Genomic DNA, 16,476 nt, shown 5'->3' with positions numbered 1-16,476 from the left:
TAAAGCAGATGAGCCAATATAGACGAATATATATATATATATATATATACATATATACAGGCATACCCCGCATTAACGTACGCAATGGGACCGGAGCATGTATGTAAAGCGAAAATGTACTTAAAGTGAAGCACTACGTTTTCCCACTTATTGATGCATGTACTGTACTGCAATCGTTATATACGTGCATAACTGATGTAAATTACCCATTTGTAACAGGCTCTATAGTCTCCCCGCTTGCGCACAGCTTCGGTACAGGTAGGGAGCCGGTATTGCTGTTCAGGACGTGCTGACAGGCGCATGCGTGAGTTGCCGTTTGCCTATTGGGCGATATGTACTTACTCGCGAGTGTACTTAAAGTGAGTGTCCTTAAAGCGGGGTATGCCTGTATATAATAAATGACCATATAGATTTCAAGGAATCACTATCAATAGACTACAATTCACTTATCTTTTGGCGTTTTTACTAATTTCTTCTAAAACTTCAATAACTTTCAATTAAGAAAAAAAAAAGAAGGGATCCAACTTTTCAGAGCCGTAATATGACTACCGGCATGCTTGCACGTAGGGAAAGATGGTCAGAACGTACAGTACTAGTATGATACGAAGAGGAGAGAAAAGGTCCCAGGCAGAGGATGCAAACAATGCACAGCTTGTTGGAATAAAAGTTTGGTAACACCAAGGCTTTGAGTGTTTGGCGATGTACATTCAATAAAAAGAAACCTTTTTAACAAACTTTTTTTGATCCAGCCATCGTCATTTTTCACTTTTATTCCAACAAGCTTTGCACTCTTTGCATCCCCTCCCTGGGACCTTATCTCTCAGAACAAAACGGAACAGCAGCACACTGACAACAGAATATATGGCTCCTACAGTAAGTGTGAGTACTCTAAACTTCAATCAACTTATATGTTTTAGTACCTTTGGAGTTTAACCAGTTTAGCACCAGGGGAGTATCTCAGGACATTAGGTGTTTTTGAGGGTGGCGGCTGTTTGTCCTTTTATATTGGTCAACCTGGTAATTCCACCACATTACCCTTTATGGATATTTCTCCCCATAATAGGAGCAACATATGACTGGACACACTGGTTAGCAATTTTTATTGAGAATACACCTGTATCTATCATTGGAACATTGTTACATCATGATGATTTGAATAATTCATATTTATCTTTGCAAGATGTTTTATGCTCACATATTAGAGCACTGTTACGGAGCATTGCTCAATTTTTTCTCTGATACGAAGATGACACAGCAGTATGGAATCTCCAATGTAGTACTGAATACTACATTATTTTACACTGTAGGAATACTGGCATTTTTTTGCACTTTGATTTTTTTTTAAAATTTACACCAAGCATTTGTTTACTTTGCTTAATATCATCCAGAAATGTATTGTTAAGGCTTATTGGGCAGATTAAATATGATAATAAATGGGTTTTTTTAAAGAGTATTTTATGCTTTATACATTTTGTTTTTAATTTTGGAGTACCTAGTCAAAATGTTTTGCTTTCAATAATCTACAGGTGTGTTGCAGATCTCCCAGCTATAAAGAGATAACAAAAGCAAGAATGGCATACCAGTAATGCATTATGTGACACTTAATACACATTTTTGCCCATCACGCAAAAAATATTTAAATCTCCAGTGCACATAAAATATTAAATTGTAGTGCAATTCAATTATTTTTTTAAAACATGCAATGTTCTGCAAAGGGAGCAATTGCACACATTTCTGTTTTCTCACTGGCTGGTGTGTCCATTAAATTAAACCAATTCATGTCTTAAATAATCTCAGTTTTTGAAATGAAGTACAATTTATTATCTAACCACCTGTACTAATGCACTCATGAACAAAATGTTTTTCTCAAAATCTAGCACCCAAATGAATAACTTTATTTTGTTAAGGGTATAAACAATAGGCAAATGACAGCAGATAATAAATCAGAATACTGTGAACGCAAATGGAAATTACCTTAGAAGGTAAAAGTATAGGGTAAACTTAGAAGTAAACAATTCATGGTAAATTATAACAATCTATTTTACAACACTGTGTTTTATTACTATTTGGATCTAATGACATTTAAGACAGATATAGTGTACTGCATCACCGAGTTCAAACATAAATGGAACAATTGTCTGAAGTTATGTACAGAATGTTTTTATGGCTTGCAGTAAAATGTATTTTTTTTAAACAGCATATTTATTATTTGGCTTTACTTCACATTGATGCATGGAATGTTAAAGTAATGAAGCATATTAAGTAAGGGTGAAAGTGTTGTAGTTTTCAACTACCCTGTCTACTTACCCTCTTCACCAATAGTATACTGTAGCAGTAGACAAGTGTAGCGCATAAAATAAAAGCTTTTATTCTTTGAGATCGAGGGAATGTTATATTTGTTAAGAAACACAGATGTTAGCAATATTTTATCCTTACAATCTGACAAAAGCATCTTCCTTTTTCTGAAAGTATTCATTAAATACAATACATATGTTGATATTTTATTTTAAAGATGCAGTCCATTTTTGTAGATATATGCCCAATATCTTAATATTTTGTTTGAGCAGGAAGGAGAAAATGACTCAGTGCTTTGGAATACATGTATTAAGTATGTAACATTAAAGATACTGTATTGTCGCAGTGAAAAATGTTATTATGTAGCGTTTAAGAAATGTATGAAAAAATGTGTATTGTTTAGTATATCTACACAGTATCCTCTACAATTATTTTGGAGTCTCGTCAAGTTCTCTTGCATTGACTACTGCTGGAGGTGTACAAAGGTTCAGAAATTAACATGTATTTTTTAAGGGAGGGTCAGTGTTTAACATAGTTTTTTTTTTTTTTTTAATGAACCAAGATTGTCTGGTTGGTCCTATATTGCACAGGAAGCATAAAAACATTCTAAAATGGTTGCGGATTTGATATTTATATAAATACAACAATTTACAGATCATTGGCCATATTTACTTTGTAAAACAACCTACAGCACCACTTGGTAAACATCAAGTGAATGAGCTGTAAGGTGTCTTCCTACATGGAAGGTGTCTTATGGAATAACACTGCTTAATAAATATGGTTCCACTTGAACAAGTTGCATTTCTTAGTAAATATGCCCAAATTCTACTGTGTAGTCACTGATATGTCATATTTGACAATAAACCACTACCGTAAAAGTCTTGTCGGCACGTTGAATACAGTCTGAATTTACAGTACAGACTTTAAGGCCTGTTGCTATATCAGCCTGCTGCATAGTTGCTAAGGAATGAATAGAACATGGGTAATTTTAAACGTTGTTGGTCTTTGCGACACCAGGCAATCACCGTTCCATCACTGTTGGCCGTATACAAATGATGACCATCACAGGAAAAGGTAAGGCTGAAAACAACAAGAAGATTTGTGTTCAGTAATGTTCAACTAATACCTTCAGAGCTCAATGACACAGCAAAACATACTATGAACATATCAATTCTAGGAATGCATATTTAAGGAAGTCAACATGGCATACAAAATAAATGCCCCAGAGTTGTCTGATGCTTCATGTTAACCCTGATACTACTACTGTACCTCATGTGTTGTATATGCATATTGATGGGTGGCTGTACAAACACATTCTGAGGCTGCTAAGCAACCTTACCATTCTCAGTACCAGCATGAGGGGTTTAAAGCAAGGGTCTCCGGAGCTGAACTGTGTTGATTTCGGCTCTGGAACCCTCTGCTTCCTGAGATACTTACCTCTGTAGGTGCTGCCGGTATTTCTGTGCAATTTAAAGATCCTGCGTCACACAGGCCAATAGGAAGACAAGGGATGATGTTGCGGCTTCCTATTGGCCCGCAGTACATGCGACTCCTACCAGCAGCACTTACAGAGATAAGTATCTCAGGAAGCAGGGGTCCCGAAGCTGAAATCAACGTGGTTCAGCTTCAGGGACCCCCTGCGTCAAATATATATATGTCTATCATCGACTATGGGTATGTACAGCACTCCAAATTCACCTGAGCAAATGTGACATTCTTTATAACTCAATTATGCCATTTTATTTATTTATTTATAAAATGTTTTACCAGGAAGTAATACATTGAGAGTTATCTCTCGTTTTCAAGTATGTCCTGGGCATAGAGTTAAGATGACAAATAATACATGGTTACAAATACATAGTTACATAAGTGAACAGGGTATACATTATATACAAGATATTGCATGCACAGTTAGAGATAATATATATATATTATGGGCGTATGTAACAGTTACAGACCAGATTAAAATGTGAGACAGCTTTAGTTTTGAAAGAACTTAGACTGGTGAGAGTCTCCGATAGAATGTTCCAGTTGTGGGGTGCACGGTAAGAGGAGGAGCGGCCGGATACTTTGCTGAAACTTGGGACCATGAACAGTCTTTTGGCGTCAGATCTCAGATGATACGTTTTGTCTTACTATGTAACTTCAACACCCACAATTGTGATATGTTAACTGAACTTGGTTGGCTATTGAGTCCAGACACAATGTACAGCTGTCCATCAAGAACTTTCTGGACATGTTACCCATTTATCTGAGCAGGCTTCCTATCCCCACTGTACGCAGCACTTGTCTCCTTAGATCCACCTCCAGAAACTGGCTTATAGACCCAAGGATCAATAAAGAATCTCTTCCTTCTTATATCGGTCACCCCACTTCTGGAATAAGTTACCAGCACATACATTTTGCCCGTGTAAATCCTTAGTAAGACCACACCTTGAATATTGTGTACCGTTTTGGGCACCTCATTCTAAAAAAAATACATTATGGAAGTGAGAAAAGACTAAATGGGTTGGAAGGTCTGCTTTAGGAGGAAAGACTATACACATTAGGATTGTCTACAATAGAAAATAGATGTCCAAGTAGGGATATGATTAGTATTTACAAAGATATCCAATGCCAATACATGGATCTACTCTTCATCCCAAAGACAAATGGGACGGTGTCATTTTTTTTTTTTTTTTAGATTGAAGGGAAGGAAATTTCCCCAGCAGCAAAACAAACAGTTCTTTCAAGTAAGGGCAGTCAAAGTGTGAAATGGAAACAGATACAGTAGGTCTTTAAGAACTAATTGAACTCAATAGACATCTAAAAGCACACTCATAGTGAAGCAAATTCAATTGTAAAATTATATTGTAAGGGTAAATAATCTGCGTACATCAGGTAAAGTTATACAAGCATTCCATGTGTCAAAACATGGGTTACCAAACGCCGGAAACAGGACGGGAAACGTTGTAATCTCAACACCCCGGATGGTCCTCTCAAATGCCGTAGTTCTCCTACAGGTAGGTGGCCTCTCCCATAGCGGCACCAGTAGTCCTCCTTGGAACAAACGTCCTATCAGGTGACCTCTTTCAGGGGCAGCGTCGGTATTACGGTGTGGTGATACTGCTTGTTCACTGTTCGTTGTTTAAAGCAAAATTGTAACCCCTCCTATCACAATACGGTTTCACAGCAAAATCCTGACCTGATGGTGGTGAAACTGGGGGTATTACTATAAAGATCATATGCCCCCAGTTTCGCAAACCTGTACATGGGGGACTGGGAATCGCAGAAGATCTGGTCCAATTACCCCTTTAGCAAGAATAAAATACTCTGGCGACGATATTTGGACGATATTCTGTGCATCTGGGAGGGTGATTTAGAATCAGTGGATAGTTTTCTTCTATATATTAACAACGACAGAAATTTGATCTTTACACATATCACGGCTATAGAAGTGGCTGATTTTCTGGACCAAAAATTGACAGCAACTAAGGAAGGAACGGTCAATACTAGGACATTATGTAAAGAAATTGATGCTAACAACTTGCTACTGGCCTCCAGCAATCATAAACGTACTTGGATTAATAACATACCAGGAGGCCAGATTATGAGAATTAAAAGAAATTGCAGCAATGATACTGATTTTGAATTGCAGGCTAATTTTTTACTTTCAAGATTTATTGAAAGAGGGTATTGTCTTCAAAAATTGAGTAAAGATCTAGACAAAGTACGGAAAATGGATAGAAGCTGTATGCTCAAACCTAGAATAGATGAGAAACAGGTTACTTTAAATAAAAAAGTCGATGTGGCCTTTAACACGAATTATAACTCTTTGAGCAAAAAAAATGAGTGAATATTCAAAAAAAACATTGGGGAATTCTATGTATGGACCCTGTTTTGGGGGAACACATTACACAGATCCCCAGGTTCATCTACAGAAAGGCTAAGAACCTTAAAAATGCAATAGGGGAGGATTTAGATTTAACTATCAATACCACTTGGCTTAATAAGAAACCTTTAGGTAATTTTGTATGTGGCAAATGTTCTATTTGAAAATGCTCTCATCCCGAAAAAAAGACCTTTAAGTCAAGAACAAATGACATAGTTTTCGACATTGGAGATTTTATAAATTGTAATACCACTTATGTTGTGTACCTTGCTGAGTGCCCGTGTGGCTCTCAATATGTAGGCCGCACTAAACGCTGTTTAAAAATCAATATACAAGAACACATTGGAAACATTAGGAATGGCTTTGAAAAGCATAGTTTGTCTCGTCACTATGCACTATACCACAACAAAGATCCCTCTTCTCTGACCTTTAAAGGCATTAAGTGTGTTCCCCGTAACAGAAAAGTAGGTGATAGAATTAAAGATCTCTCAGCCCAGGAAACATTTTGGATTAACAAATTAGATACAGTACTCTTGTCCCAAAAGGACTGAATGAAGATATTGACGTCTGGTCATTATACTAAAAAGAGAATATAGGAATGCATGTTATTAGTCTGGTTCAAATTTATTATTCATGCGGGAATACATTTGCTTTGTTTTCAACAAGATCCTCAATAAGTGAATATAATTTTTTTTTTAAACTACATTACATACATACTCAAGAATTAATAGTCTTTGTGATTTTTAACTAACCAGTTTTTTATTGCAGCATTTCTTCCTGTGCTAATTGCGTCGTTTTTTATGATTATTTGTATAAAGAAATGTGTTTATATGTAATTTGTTCCACCTTTTAGGGTAATTATGACTACAGCTGTTGTATTACCTTTTGTCCGATTGAGATTGGCTGGATGTGATTTTCATGCCCAGCCTATTATTGAAGACCAGTGGTTATATAATTTCCTGTATAATTCAGAGTAAACAATTCCCTTATGAAGTAGCATTGCGCTACGAAACGCGTAAGATTAATACCATCGATTCTCTAAGCTAAATTTTTGCTCCTATTGTGAGGTAACGAACAGAAAGAGACAGGCTCCAGGGCACACACAAACTGATCCTGATCGCTTGCTTGATCAAACAAAAGTAAAAATAAAAAATTGTGGTCCCAATGTAGAAAAAGGTGAAAAATCTTTATTGCAGCATACAAAAGTGAACAGTATAAAACCACCCACGCGTTTCAACCAATGACTGGTCTTTCTCAAGGAGATACCTGGAGCGCATGGCAGATTTCTACAGTATTGTGAGGTAACCCCTGAAGCTCTAACATTGTGTGTCTGTTTAGCAGGTTATAGTGTTTTTTCCTGCTTTCGATCGTCACTTAGTGGCGCCTTTGCAGTGATATCACTGACTTGCAGCACACTGTCAGTGTATACTTTGAGCTCAGGTGATATACATCATTGATTCCCAAAGTATTATCTGCCTGTTTCATGTGATCCTTATAGTAATACCTTCTGTTTCACCACCTACGGGTCACGATTTTACTCTGAAACCGTATTGTGATAGGAGGAGGGGTTACAATTTGGCTTTAAACAACGAACAGTGAACAAGCAGTATCCCCACACTGTAATACTGACGCTGCCCCTGAAAGTGATCACCTGACATGATGTTTGTTCCAAGGAGGACTACTGGTGCCACTATGCGAGAGGCCACCTACCTGCAGGAGAACTACGTCATCTGAGGGGACCATCCAGGGTGTTCAGATATCGACTTTTCCCGTCCTGTTTCCGGCATTTGGTAACCGATGTTTTGACACATGGAATGCTTGTATTACTTTACCTAATGTACGCAGACTATTTACCCGTACAATATAATTTTACAATTTAATTAACTTCACTACGAGCGTTGTGCGCTGTTTTTCTTGTCTTTAATTTCTTGTAGTGTAAAGGGTGCTGAGCCAGCCATATGTTAACCGCTGCAGACACTTCTCAACTCAAATCATACAAGGTTATGTATGTTTTACACTAATTTTGTTGCTGGTGTGATAGAATGACACTTTAATTAATGTGGGGTAATTGGATGATTATCCCACTTTTCTTCACTGAATTTATTCTGGTAGCGCACTTTTATTTATATTTTTGTATTCAATAGACATGTGTCTTTCTTCAACCTAATCTATCATGTGTAACCAAACAGAACATAACTAAAGTAAACTGTAGTGATTACATACATCTTGCAGGATCATTCCAGGTGAGCCTTGGATCATGCTCAATTGTTCAAGTTGATGTTAATAAAGAGCTATTAAAGCATATAAATTAATAAAATGTTTGTATCCCTTACATACCTTTTTGTTAATATTCTAAATATTATAATCATTTATTTATCTGTAGGACACACATGGCTTTATACTGTATGACATTTGTCAGGCAGTAGCCCTATAGAGCGAATACAGTACTCTTCTTTTTAGTGCTTGTTATAGAACGCTTCAAGAGGAAAAAAAACTGTGAGAGCTCTGTTAACCCCAATACCCTAATGTTGGTCTCCTAAAAGGTAACCCAACATACAACAAATCTAAGTAATTTTTTTCATTTCCATTTGGTTATACTGAATGGCAGAGATTATCAATCTTTTGTAATATACCCAACTAATTTGAATTAAGCCAGAATGATGTGTCACCTCTGTCAAAAAATCATCTATAAAAGGTACTCAACGGATCAACTATGAAAGGGGAGAATAGCAGTAAAACATAGCAATAACCCCATGTTTGCAAACATTTCCAGGTTCATGTTTAAAATTGATTTCACATTTAAAATTAAAAAAAATTAAATCCCTAACCTAGTTTCAACCTAATAAACATTATGTTATTAGGTCAATCTAATACTGCATATTTAAATATGATTTCCTTATCATATAGGATTAGGGTAATCTCATGATTTACTAAATTATAACCTCTTAATACAATATACAGTATATTGAAAATGATCAAATCTGACAAATCTTATTGACCCAAATTCTTTATCCTTTCCCATTATTGAAGAAATCTGCACTGAATTAATCACAGTGAATTGAAAAATACCCCCAAATTGTCAATAAATAGCATTGAGAGGATAAAAAGGCATAAACTTGTTTGAACAACATGCAACTCTTGAACCACAAGGCGGCCATGAAATAAATGTTTAATCTAAAATGTCTTCCAAATACAATCTATGACATTACCTTACAATTGGCTTATTCGATTTGGGAAATGTAATTTCTCTAACTGGTTTTAAGTCCCAAGTACTCCATAACCTACAAAAAAAAAAGGGAGAACATTTAAATAAGTGTTTTAATTTGCTAAAAAAAGGCAATAATACATTGATACGGCCAGATGCACAGTGTGCAGGCAGATCAGCGCAGAACTACACATACACTGACTTGTTAGGAATGTCAAGACTTTCATTAGAATGCACTTTTAAAACTAGTTCTGCAGTTTTGTTTTACTGTATTGTTTAATTAGGTGGTCTTATTAAGTAACCACCACCCATATCCCATTTGTGTATAGTATGTATAGAATGGAACGCTGCAACAGTTACAGGGGCATCTTTTGATACAAAGTTCTCATTCATGCGAGAAACAGAAGAAATTCCAGAATACAAATAGTATCTTTAGTATATTAGATAAAAGTATATGCCCCAATTATTTCAGCTCTGGGGACCCCCTGCTTCCCGAGACATTTACCAGAATGTGTTGCAGGTATTTCATGGAGGTTTAAATACAATAAGATGGCGTAATGGATTCCTATTGGCACTCCTATTCGAGATTAAAATCTCAATTTTCTTCCTCCCTGGAGGCAACAGCACCGATAAAACCTTCCCGGTAGATATCTCGGAAAGCAGGGGTTTTTCCGAATCTGAAATGAATTCGGTTCAGCTCCGGAGACCCCCTGCATCTTATACACTGGCGACACACTTTATTCGAGCTCGGCTAGTCCCACGAATTCGGGTATACCCGGGTGTATTGAGGTTTGTGACTGTTTTCTGCCCGAGTGCATTGAGGTATTTTCTAGGCAGGGATTGAAGCATTTTATTCCCGCTGGCTGCAATACTGCACAGTATATATATATATACTGCATTACAATTCATGAATTTATGCCATCTGGTAGACACGCGAAGCATTGCAGCCTATTAAATCCTAATCATTATCATTTAACAGATCAGCCACCCGTCAGCCAGGCATGAACCCAGGCTGGGAAGGCAAACGCAACGGGGCTTGTTAGAGGTGAGGAGCGGCGCATTCCAGGTATCTGCCAGGTACATACTGGGTATTTGCTCGAATAAAGTGTGTCGGTGCAGTACATGTAAAAAAAGAAAAAAGGGAGTGGAAGAGAGGCACAGAAATAAAGTATGGGGAACTGCTGATTTATACTTTCTTCTTTTTTAGATAAATATAGTACTTTGATTTTAAGGTGAAGCATGTGAAGTAAGATTGAAGCAAAGTACCTTGATACATTGACATGAAAAAACAGACAATGAAAATTAAATTAATGGCATCGTTTTGCTCCAAAGTTTATTTAATAACTTTTCTGCCAATGTGACTTTCTTCCTCTCACCATTTCCTCATTGCACCGCAACGTCTCAGTGAAAAAACATACCATTTCTATGCCTTTTACGCTTAGATCTCTACAAGAACTTCTTCCTTTGGTCACCCCTAATCGACCATCCATCCAATTATGATGTAGATTCTGCCTTTTCTCTGAGATCTGTATCCCTCGCTCATTTTTGTCTATTTTACCAACAGCCTTTCCCACAATACTACCCCATTGCTACAAAACAAACATACCATCTTCTTTATATCTACTCTGTACTTTGATCCATACTTTGTACTTTCATCTTCTTCTGCTACCTGTCACTTTCAGACAAGTGTTTTTCCTTTCCTTTAATGATAACATGCATGCAATCCTGTGTGACAAAATTACTAAATAGTCTCCTGCAATCTTCCCCACCCTTCCCCCAAATAAACCAAAACCTTCACTTACAGTATTATCTCATACCTCCAGTAGTGTTGCTTCATAACCCCTCAGTTCTCATCTTTTATACTGTAAACAGCTCATCCTTCTCTATCCAATATGTATGCCTCTCCTCTTCCCACTGCTACCGTTAAGTATTTGGTGTACATTGCATACTACTGCTGAAATTCCTTGCATTTTTTCATTATTTATTACAAACATAAAAGCAGCATACAAATGAATTTAACATTTTTTTTTCAATCTATCCATCTGTTACCAATAGCAAATTAATTGCATTCCAGCTGCTAAACCCAAGGCAAGAAGCCAGGGCACCCAACTGTATACAGTACTAATATGTACACTACTCTTGATCACAAGCCTCTTTCACTATGAAATTTGTATATATGAACATGTTTATAAATGCTGGTTATATTTTGTTACAATTGTTAGTTATATTACACATGTTTACATCACTGTCCACTATGACAATATTTTTATGCACTACACAAGAAAAACAAATACTGTTGGTCTCACTGCAGAATGGTTGTATGTCAATAAATGCTTAGACTAGAGTATAAAGAAAATGTCTGAAGGCTGCTTTAATCTTGTGACTTCTTGTGCAGAGCAGGTGGTATTTCTAATTTGTGTCTGAGTGATGACCATATTTCCTCTCAAAGCTGTTGGAAACCCTCATTGGGCTATACTTTTACTGGCCAGAAACGTTCTGCTTAAGTCCCATCATATTTTGTTTAATAAGTACTGCTGACATTTCGGGGAAAACATTCATTTTGGTCCATCTCAGGATCTCTTCTACTTTATTGGATACTTAGGGACGTTTGTCCAATCTCGAAAACGATGCACACCACAGCTTTTGCACTGTATAATTGGATTCTTACTATACTGTATGTAAGAATATAACACAAAAAATTGCAGTTAGCCCTGTACAGTATGTTTATGGTTAAGTGCGTCTCTTCGTCTGACTCTGCCACATTGGTTCTGAAACTTTGCAATCAAGCTGTCATCCATTTTATGACAATTTTAGGTACCTCCAGTCTATAAGCCTGACTGCCTTCTCCCACAATCTCAGGGTTAATAGAGTAAGGTCATCAGGGCCAATTTTGGTTTAAGACCTGCAAGCTGGTCAGGTGAATAAAGGAATTATTTGAAATTGAGAGAGTTATAATGCCAAGAAGTGGCAGCGCCTTACATTCCTTTCCGCAAGGGTGTTACATAATCTATTTTGCTGTTGCTTTCATTCCATTATTTATTGTTACTGTGAAAAGGAAAGTGCTCCATCTTTTAGGTTGAACATAATTTCTAGGAGCTTCAGATTTTACATACAAACAACTGGCTGCAGATAAAGGTTATTAAGCTCATGTAGTTTGCTCATTTACTCTACTTGCAACTAAATCAGACTGCACAGAACCTTAGTCCATGTAGTCTGCTCTTTTATCCCGATTAGAAATAAAATTAGACTCAATTTAGACCTATTAGACTATGAATCCCCATTGGGTCACTTGTGTCTATCCCAAGCAGAGCCCACTACTCTAAATCTTTATGAGCCCTTACCCCGTTTTTCTTTTTCTCTACCAAAAAAAAAAAAACCTTCCATCACGCACCTTATTAATTGTTTTGTGGTTCTGTATATGAAAGTTTCTAGCATATTAAAATGTTCTCCACTCTGTATCGTGTATACATGTTTTTTTTATGCAGTTTAAATTTCAATCCTGCATTGACATTTTTTTGGACCATGTCCACTTTGCCAATGATTTTTTAAAGATGTGGCCTCCAGACATAGATGCCGTATCCTAGCTTAGATCCCACTGATGGTTTGTAAAATGTCATCACGGACTTCTTATTTCTACACGTAATACTTTATCTTATAATGCCTAACACCGTGCATGCCAGCTTTGTTACAGTTTTACATTACTTGGCCACTTTTACAAACATTAGGAAATTGTGTCATAATTATGAAGAATTGCTACTTTAATACATCATCTTGTGTGAAGACACCTTATGGCCCCATTGAAGGGAATAAAGGGCCATATTTACTATGCACGGTTTCTTCATAAGACTCATTCCATGCTCTAAGACACATTATAGCTTATTCACTACAATGGGCCGTAAGGCACCATATTTACTAAGCAGTTCTTTAAGGTGTCTTATGTATGCATGTATATTTTTACTCCGTCATACACTAAGCATCTTCTCTCCCACCACTTTTAATTAAAAATCTAAATACACACCTTTCAAATGAAGCATTTCAATAGTCTGGATTCATGGCTACTGTCCCACGATCACAATTGCACTTACAAACCATTGTGGTAAGGAATGCCATCTACTGCACTTACTTATACACCTACTGTCTCTATAAATCTCCTAACATATTACTTAGATTGTCAACTCTGCGTGAATTTGTTTGTTGAACTTACTGTATTAAAATTCCCTGTATTGTATTGTCTCTTTTGTAAAGTGATGCGTACACTGTTGGTGCTATATGAATAAAATATACCTACATACATTCCCTCTATGCCAGCTACAATCTATCTAATCGCTTCAAGATTTAGGCTGCTCAGCTTGTTTATAACTTTTTTATGTGGCACTCCACATCCTACAATTAGGAGTAATAATACTGATCCAGTTTCGTCTAGACCTCAGAATCATAAGTGCAATGTTTTCATCTAACATCTTGATTTGTCAGAATTTTGTCAACTAGCTTTATAATACATTCCTAATATAACTCTAGCTTAAAATAAGATAAACGTGACTGTGACAGGGTGAATGAACGTCACCAGCCATATGCCTGGAAAACCTATGTTTAGGCTTGCAGTGCAGCAGTGACGAGGTTAAGTTGAGAAGGGCTGCTTAATTAGTCTGACCCCAGCTGCATAATCCAGGTGTTAAAACCCCAGGCTGTACACACATGCAGGAGAGCTGGTGAGGAGACAGGACTGAAAGTGCTGAAGAGATTACTGCTGTAAGGTCTGTGGTGCAAAGTACATGTGTGATGAACTGTCTGTCTCCTGCATACTAAAGAGAAGCTATTTTGTTCTGTCTGCTAAAAAGAAGCTATTTTGTTTTGTCTGATGAAGAAGAAGCTATTTTCTTTTGTTTGCTGATGCGAAGCTATTTGTTTTTGGTGTGCTGTATGTTTAAAGGCCCAAATAAATAAGCCTTATCCAAAGAACCCGCGTGTGTGGTTGCATGTACCCTGCAACATATGGTGTCAAGAAGTGCTGGGATTTTTGAAAGGCCCCTGCAGTTAAAGGGCCACACACACACACACACAAGATTGAGAAAAATTGAAATTTTTTTAAAAGAGTTTCTGTGCGAGCAGACCAGACAGCAGGGACAGTTAATGCAGGAGCAGGACCGGCTACAATCAGAGAGAGATGAAAGACTATTGCAGCAGCAAACCCAACTCCTAACCGAGCAGCAGGCAGCACAGGAGGAGCGGATGGCCAAGCTGCTGACCCAATTCCAGGGGTCTGCCAGTCCAGAACTTCCAAACAAACCCCCGGTACTCCTGAGGAAAATGGCTCCGAACGAGGATCCAGAGGCTTTTTTTACTGACATTTGAAAAGGTTGCCGAAGCTCAGGGCTGGGCTGCAGATCGCTGGGCCACTGCTTTGGCCCCGCTCCTCAAGTAAAAGCCGCCATACTGGATCGCTTAGGTCTGACCCCAGAGACCTACCGGCAGCAGTTCCGGAACATGAAGTACACCGCTAAGATGAGACTCTGGGTCCTCGCTCAGCGGTTATTGGACTTGTGTACGCGCTGGATACAACCCGAGGAGTGCAGTAAGGAGGCAATTCTTGAGCAGGTGGTTTTGGAACAATTCCTACAGATAATACCCCCTTCCTCACGCTCGTGGGTAAAACGCCACACTGCTGAAACCCTAGCTTTGGCGGTCCGACTCGTGGAGAACTTCCTTGGGGTTGAAGAGCAGACGAGTGTCCTGGACCTGACGGATCCGACTCCACCGGCACTTGCGGACGCCCAAAGAGGGAGGTCGGATCAACGGGGAACCTGCGGCCCGTCCACGCGCTACCGCCAAGTCCAATGGAAGGAGCAGTCGTTCCAGCAAGGGTGGAGTCTAATTGCTGGTCCCCACCGAGATCCTCATCTACTTCCTGATGTCGGCTCGTTGCAAAATGAGAGGAGCTTCCGAGGATGTCGCCCACAGGACCCACCAGATGCCTGGTCTCCAGTATCCGGTCCAGAAGAGCCCTATCCACGACCCCCTCCTACGAGGGAACCCTCTCCATGTTCTGCATGCGGAGAACAAGGCCACCGGCATGTGGACAGTCCACGGATGGATTGTTCATTCAGCAAGACCGTCGCCTCGGCCTTCACAGGAGAAAACTACAAGCCCTGGCTACTTCCAGCCCTGATTGGGGGAAAAACCGTCCAGGCCCCTGTAGATTCAGGCTCTGGGAAAACTCTGGCCTTCCAGGGACTGTTACCGCCTAACGTGTGTTCTTTTGACTCTCCATGGAGCATAGAATGTATACATGGCGATGTAAGACGGTATCCAACGGCCAAAATCCGGCTACAGGTAAAGGGCCAGGAGGCCTACCTCGAAGTAGGAGTCGCTCCTTGGCTCCCTGCCCCCGTTGTGCTCGGCCGGGACTGGCCTTTCTTTTCGGACCTAATGGCCCCAGTCTCTCACGAGGAGCCTTATTCTGTGGCTCAGGAGAACCCTGGCAAACTGTTCCCCTTCTCGGCAGACCTTTTCCCCAGCCGACACCGGGTTCCAAAGACTCGGAAGCAAAGACGCTCCGACAAACAGGACTGGTTGCAGAAATCTGGGTCTCTAGGTGACCATTCTAGTAGACAGAGGTCACAAGTGATGGCTGGGGATGGCCAGAGGGAGGGGGATATGGGCCCTGGAGATTTACCAGACCTATACCTCCCTGACTTTCGCCAGAGGCAAAGGGAAGACCCAGTCCTTGCAGGACAGTATGACAAGGTGGTCAAAATTGATGAGCAGATATTAAATGCACAGGGGGTAATAGTATTCCCCCATTTTGCATTATCAAATGATATCCTGTATAGGGTGAATAGGTAGACACAAACAGGGGAGGTCACCAGACAGATATTGGTTCCCAAGATGTTTGTTAAATCTGTGTTCACTCTAGCCCATACTGTCCCTTGGGGTGGTCACCTGGGCAGGGATAAAACATTGGACCGTATTTCGTCCCGATTCTATTGGCCAGGGATGCATAGTGATATTGCTAAGTTATGTGCGGCATGTCCGGAGTGCCAGCTAACTAGTCCGAAGGGACAAAAAACAGCCCCTTTGGTTCCTCTACCCTTGGTGTCAGTTCCCT

The 16,476-nt window shown here is 39.0% G+C and overlaps 1 protein-coding gene across 1 annotated transcript in view; it reads right to left on the bottom strand.

Annotated features, from left to right (window-relative positions):
* Positions 1 to 2,778: 2,778 nt before the first annotated feature.
* Positions 2,779 to 16,476, bottom strand: part of LYST (lysosomal trafficking regulator) — a 377,263-nt gene continuing 363,565 nt past the window's right edge. Inside the window, 2 exon segments of the mRNA XM_075594997.1 lie at positions 2,779 to 3,375; positions 9,376 to 9,447. Coding sequence (XP_075451112.1) covers positions 3,237 to 3,375; positions 9,376 to 9,447 — 211 coding nt within the window. The 3' untranslated portion in view covers positions 2,779 to 3,236.

Source organism: Ascaphus truei, chromosome 4, assembly GCF_040206685.1.
Source record: "Ascaphus truei isolate aAscTru1 chromosome 4, aAscTru1.hap1, whole genome shotgun sequence".
Lineage (NCBI taxonomy): Eukaryota > Metazoa > Chordata > Amphibia > Anura > Ascaphidae > Ascaphus > Ascaphus truei.
Note: the sequence above shows the minus strand (reverse complement) of the source record. Positions and strands in the feature narration are given on the sequence as shown.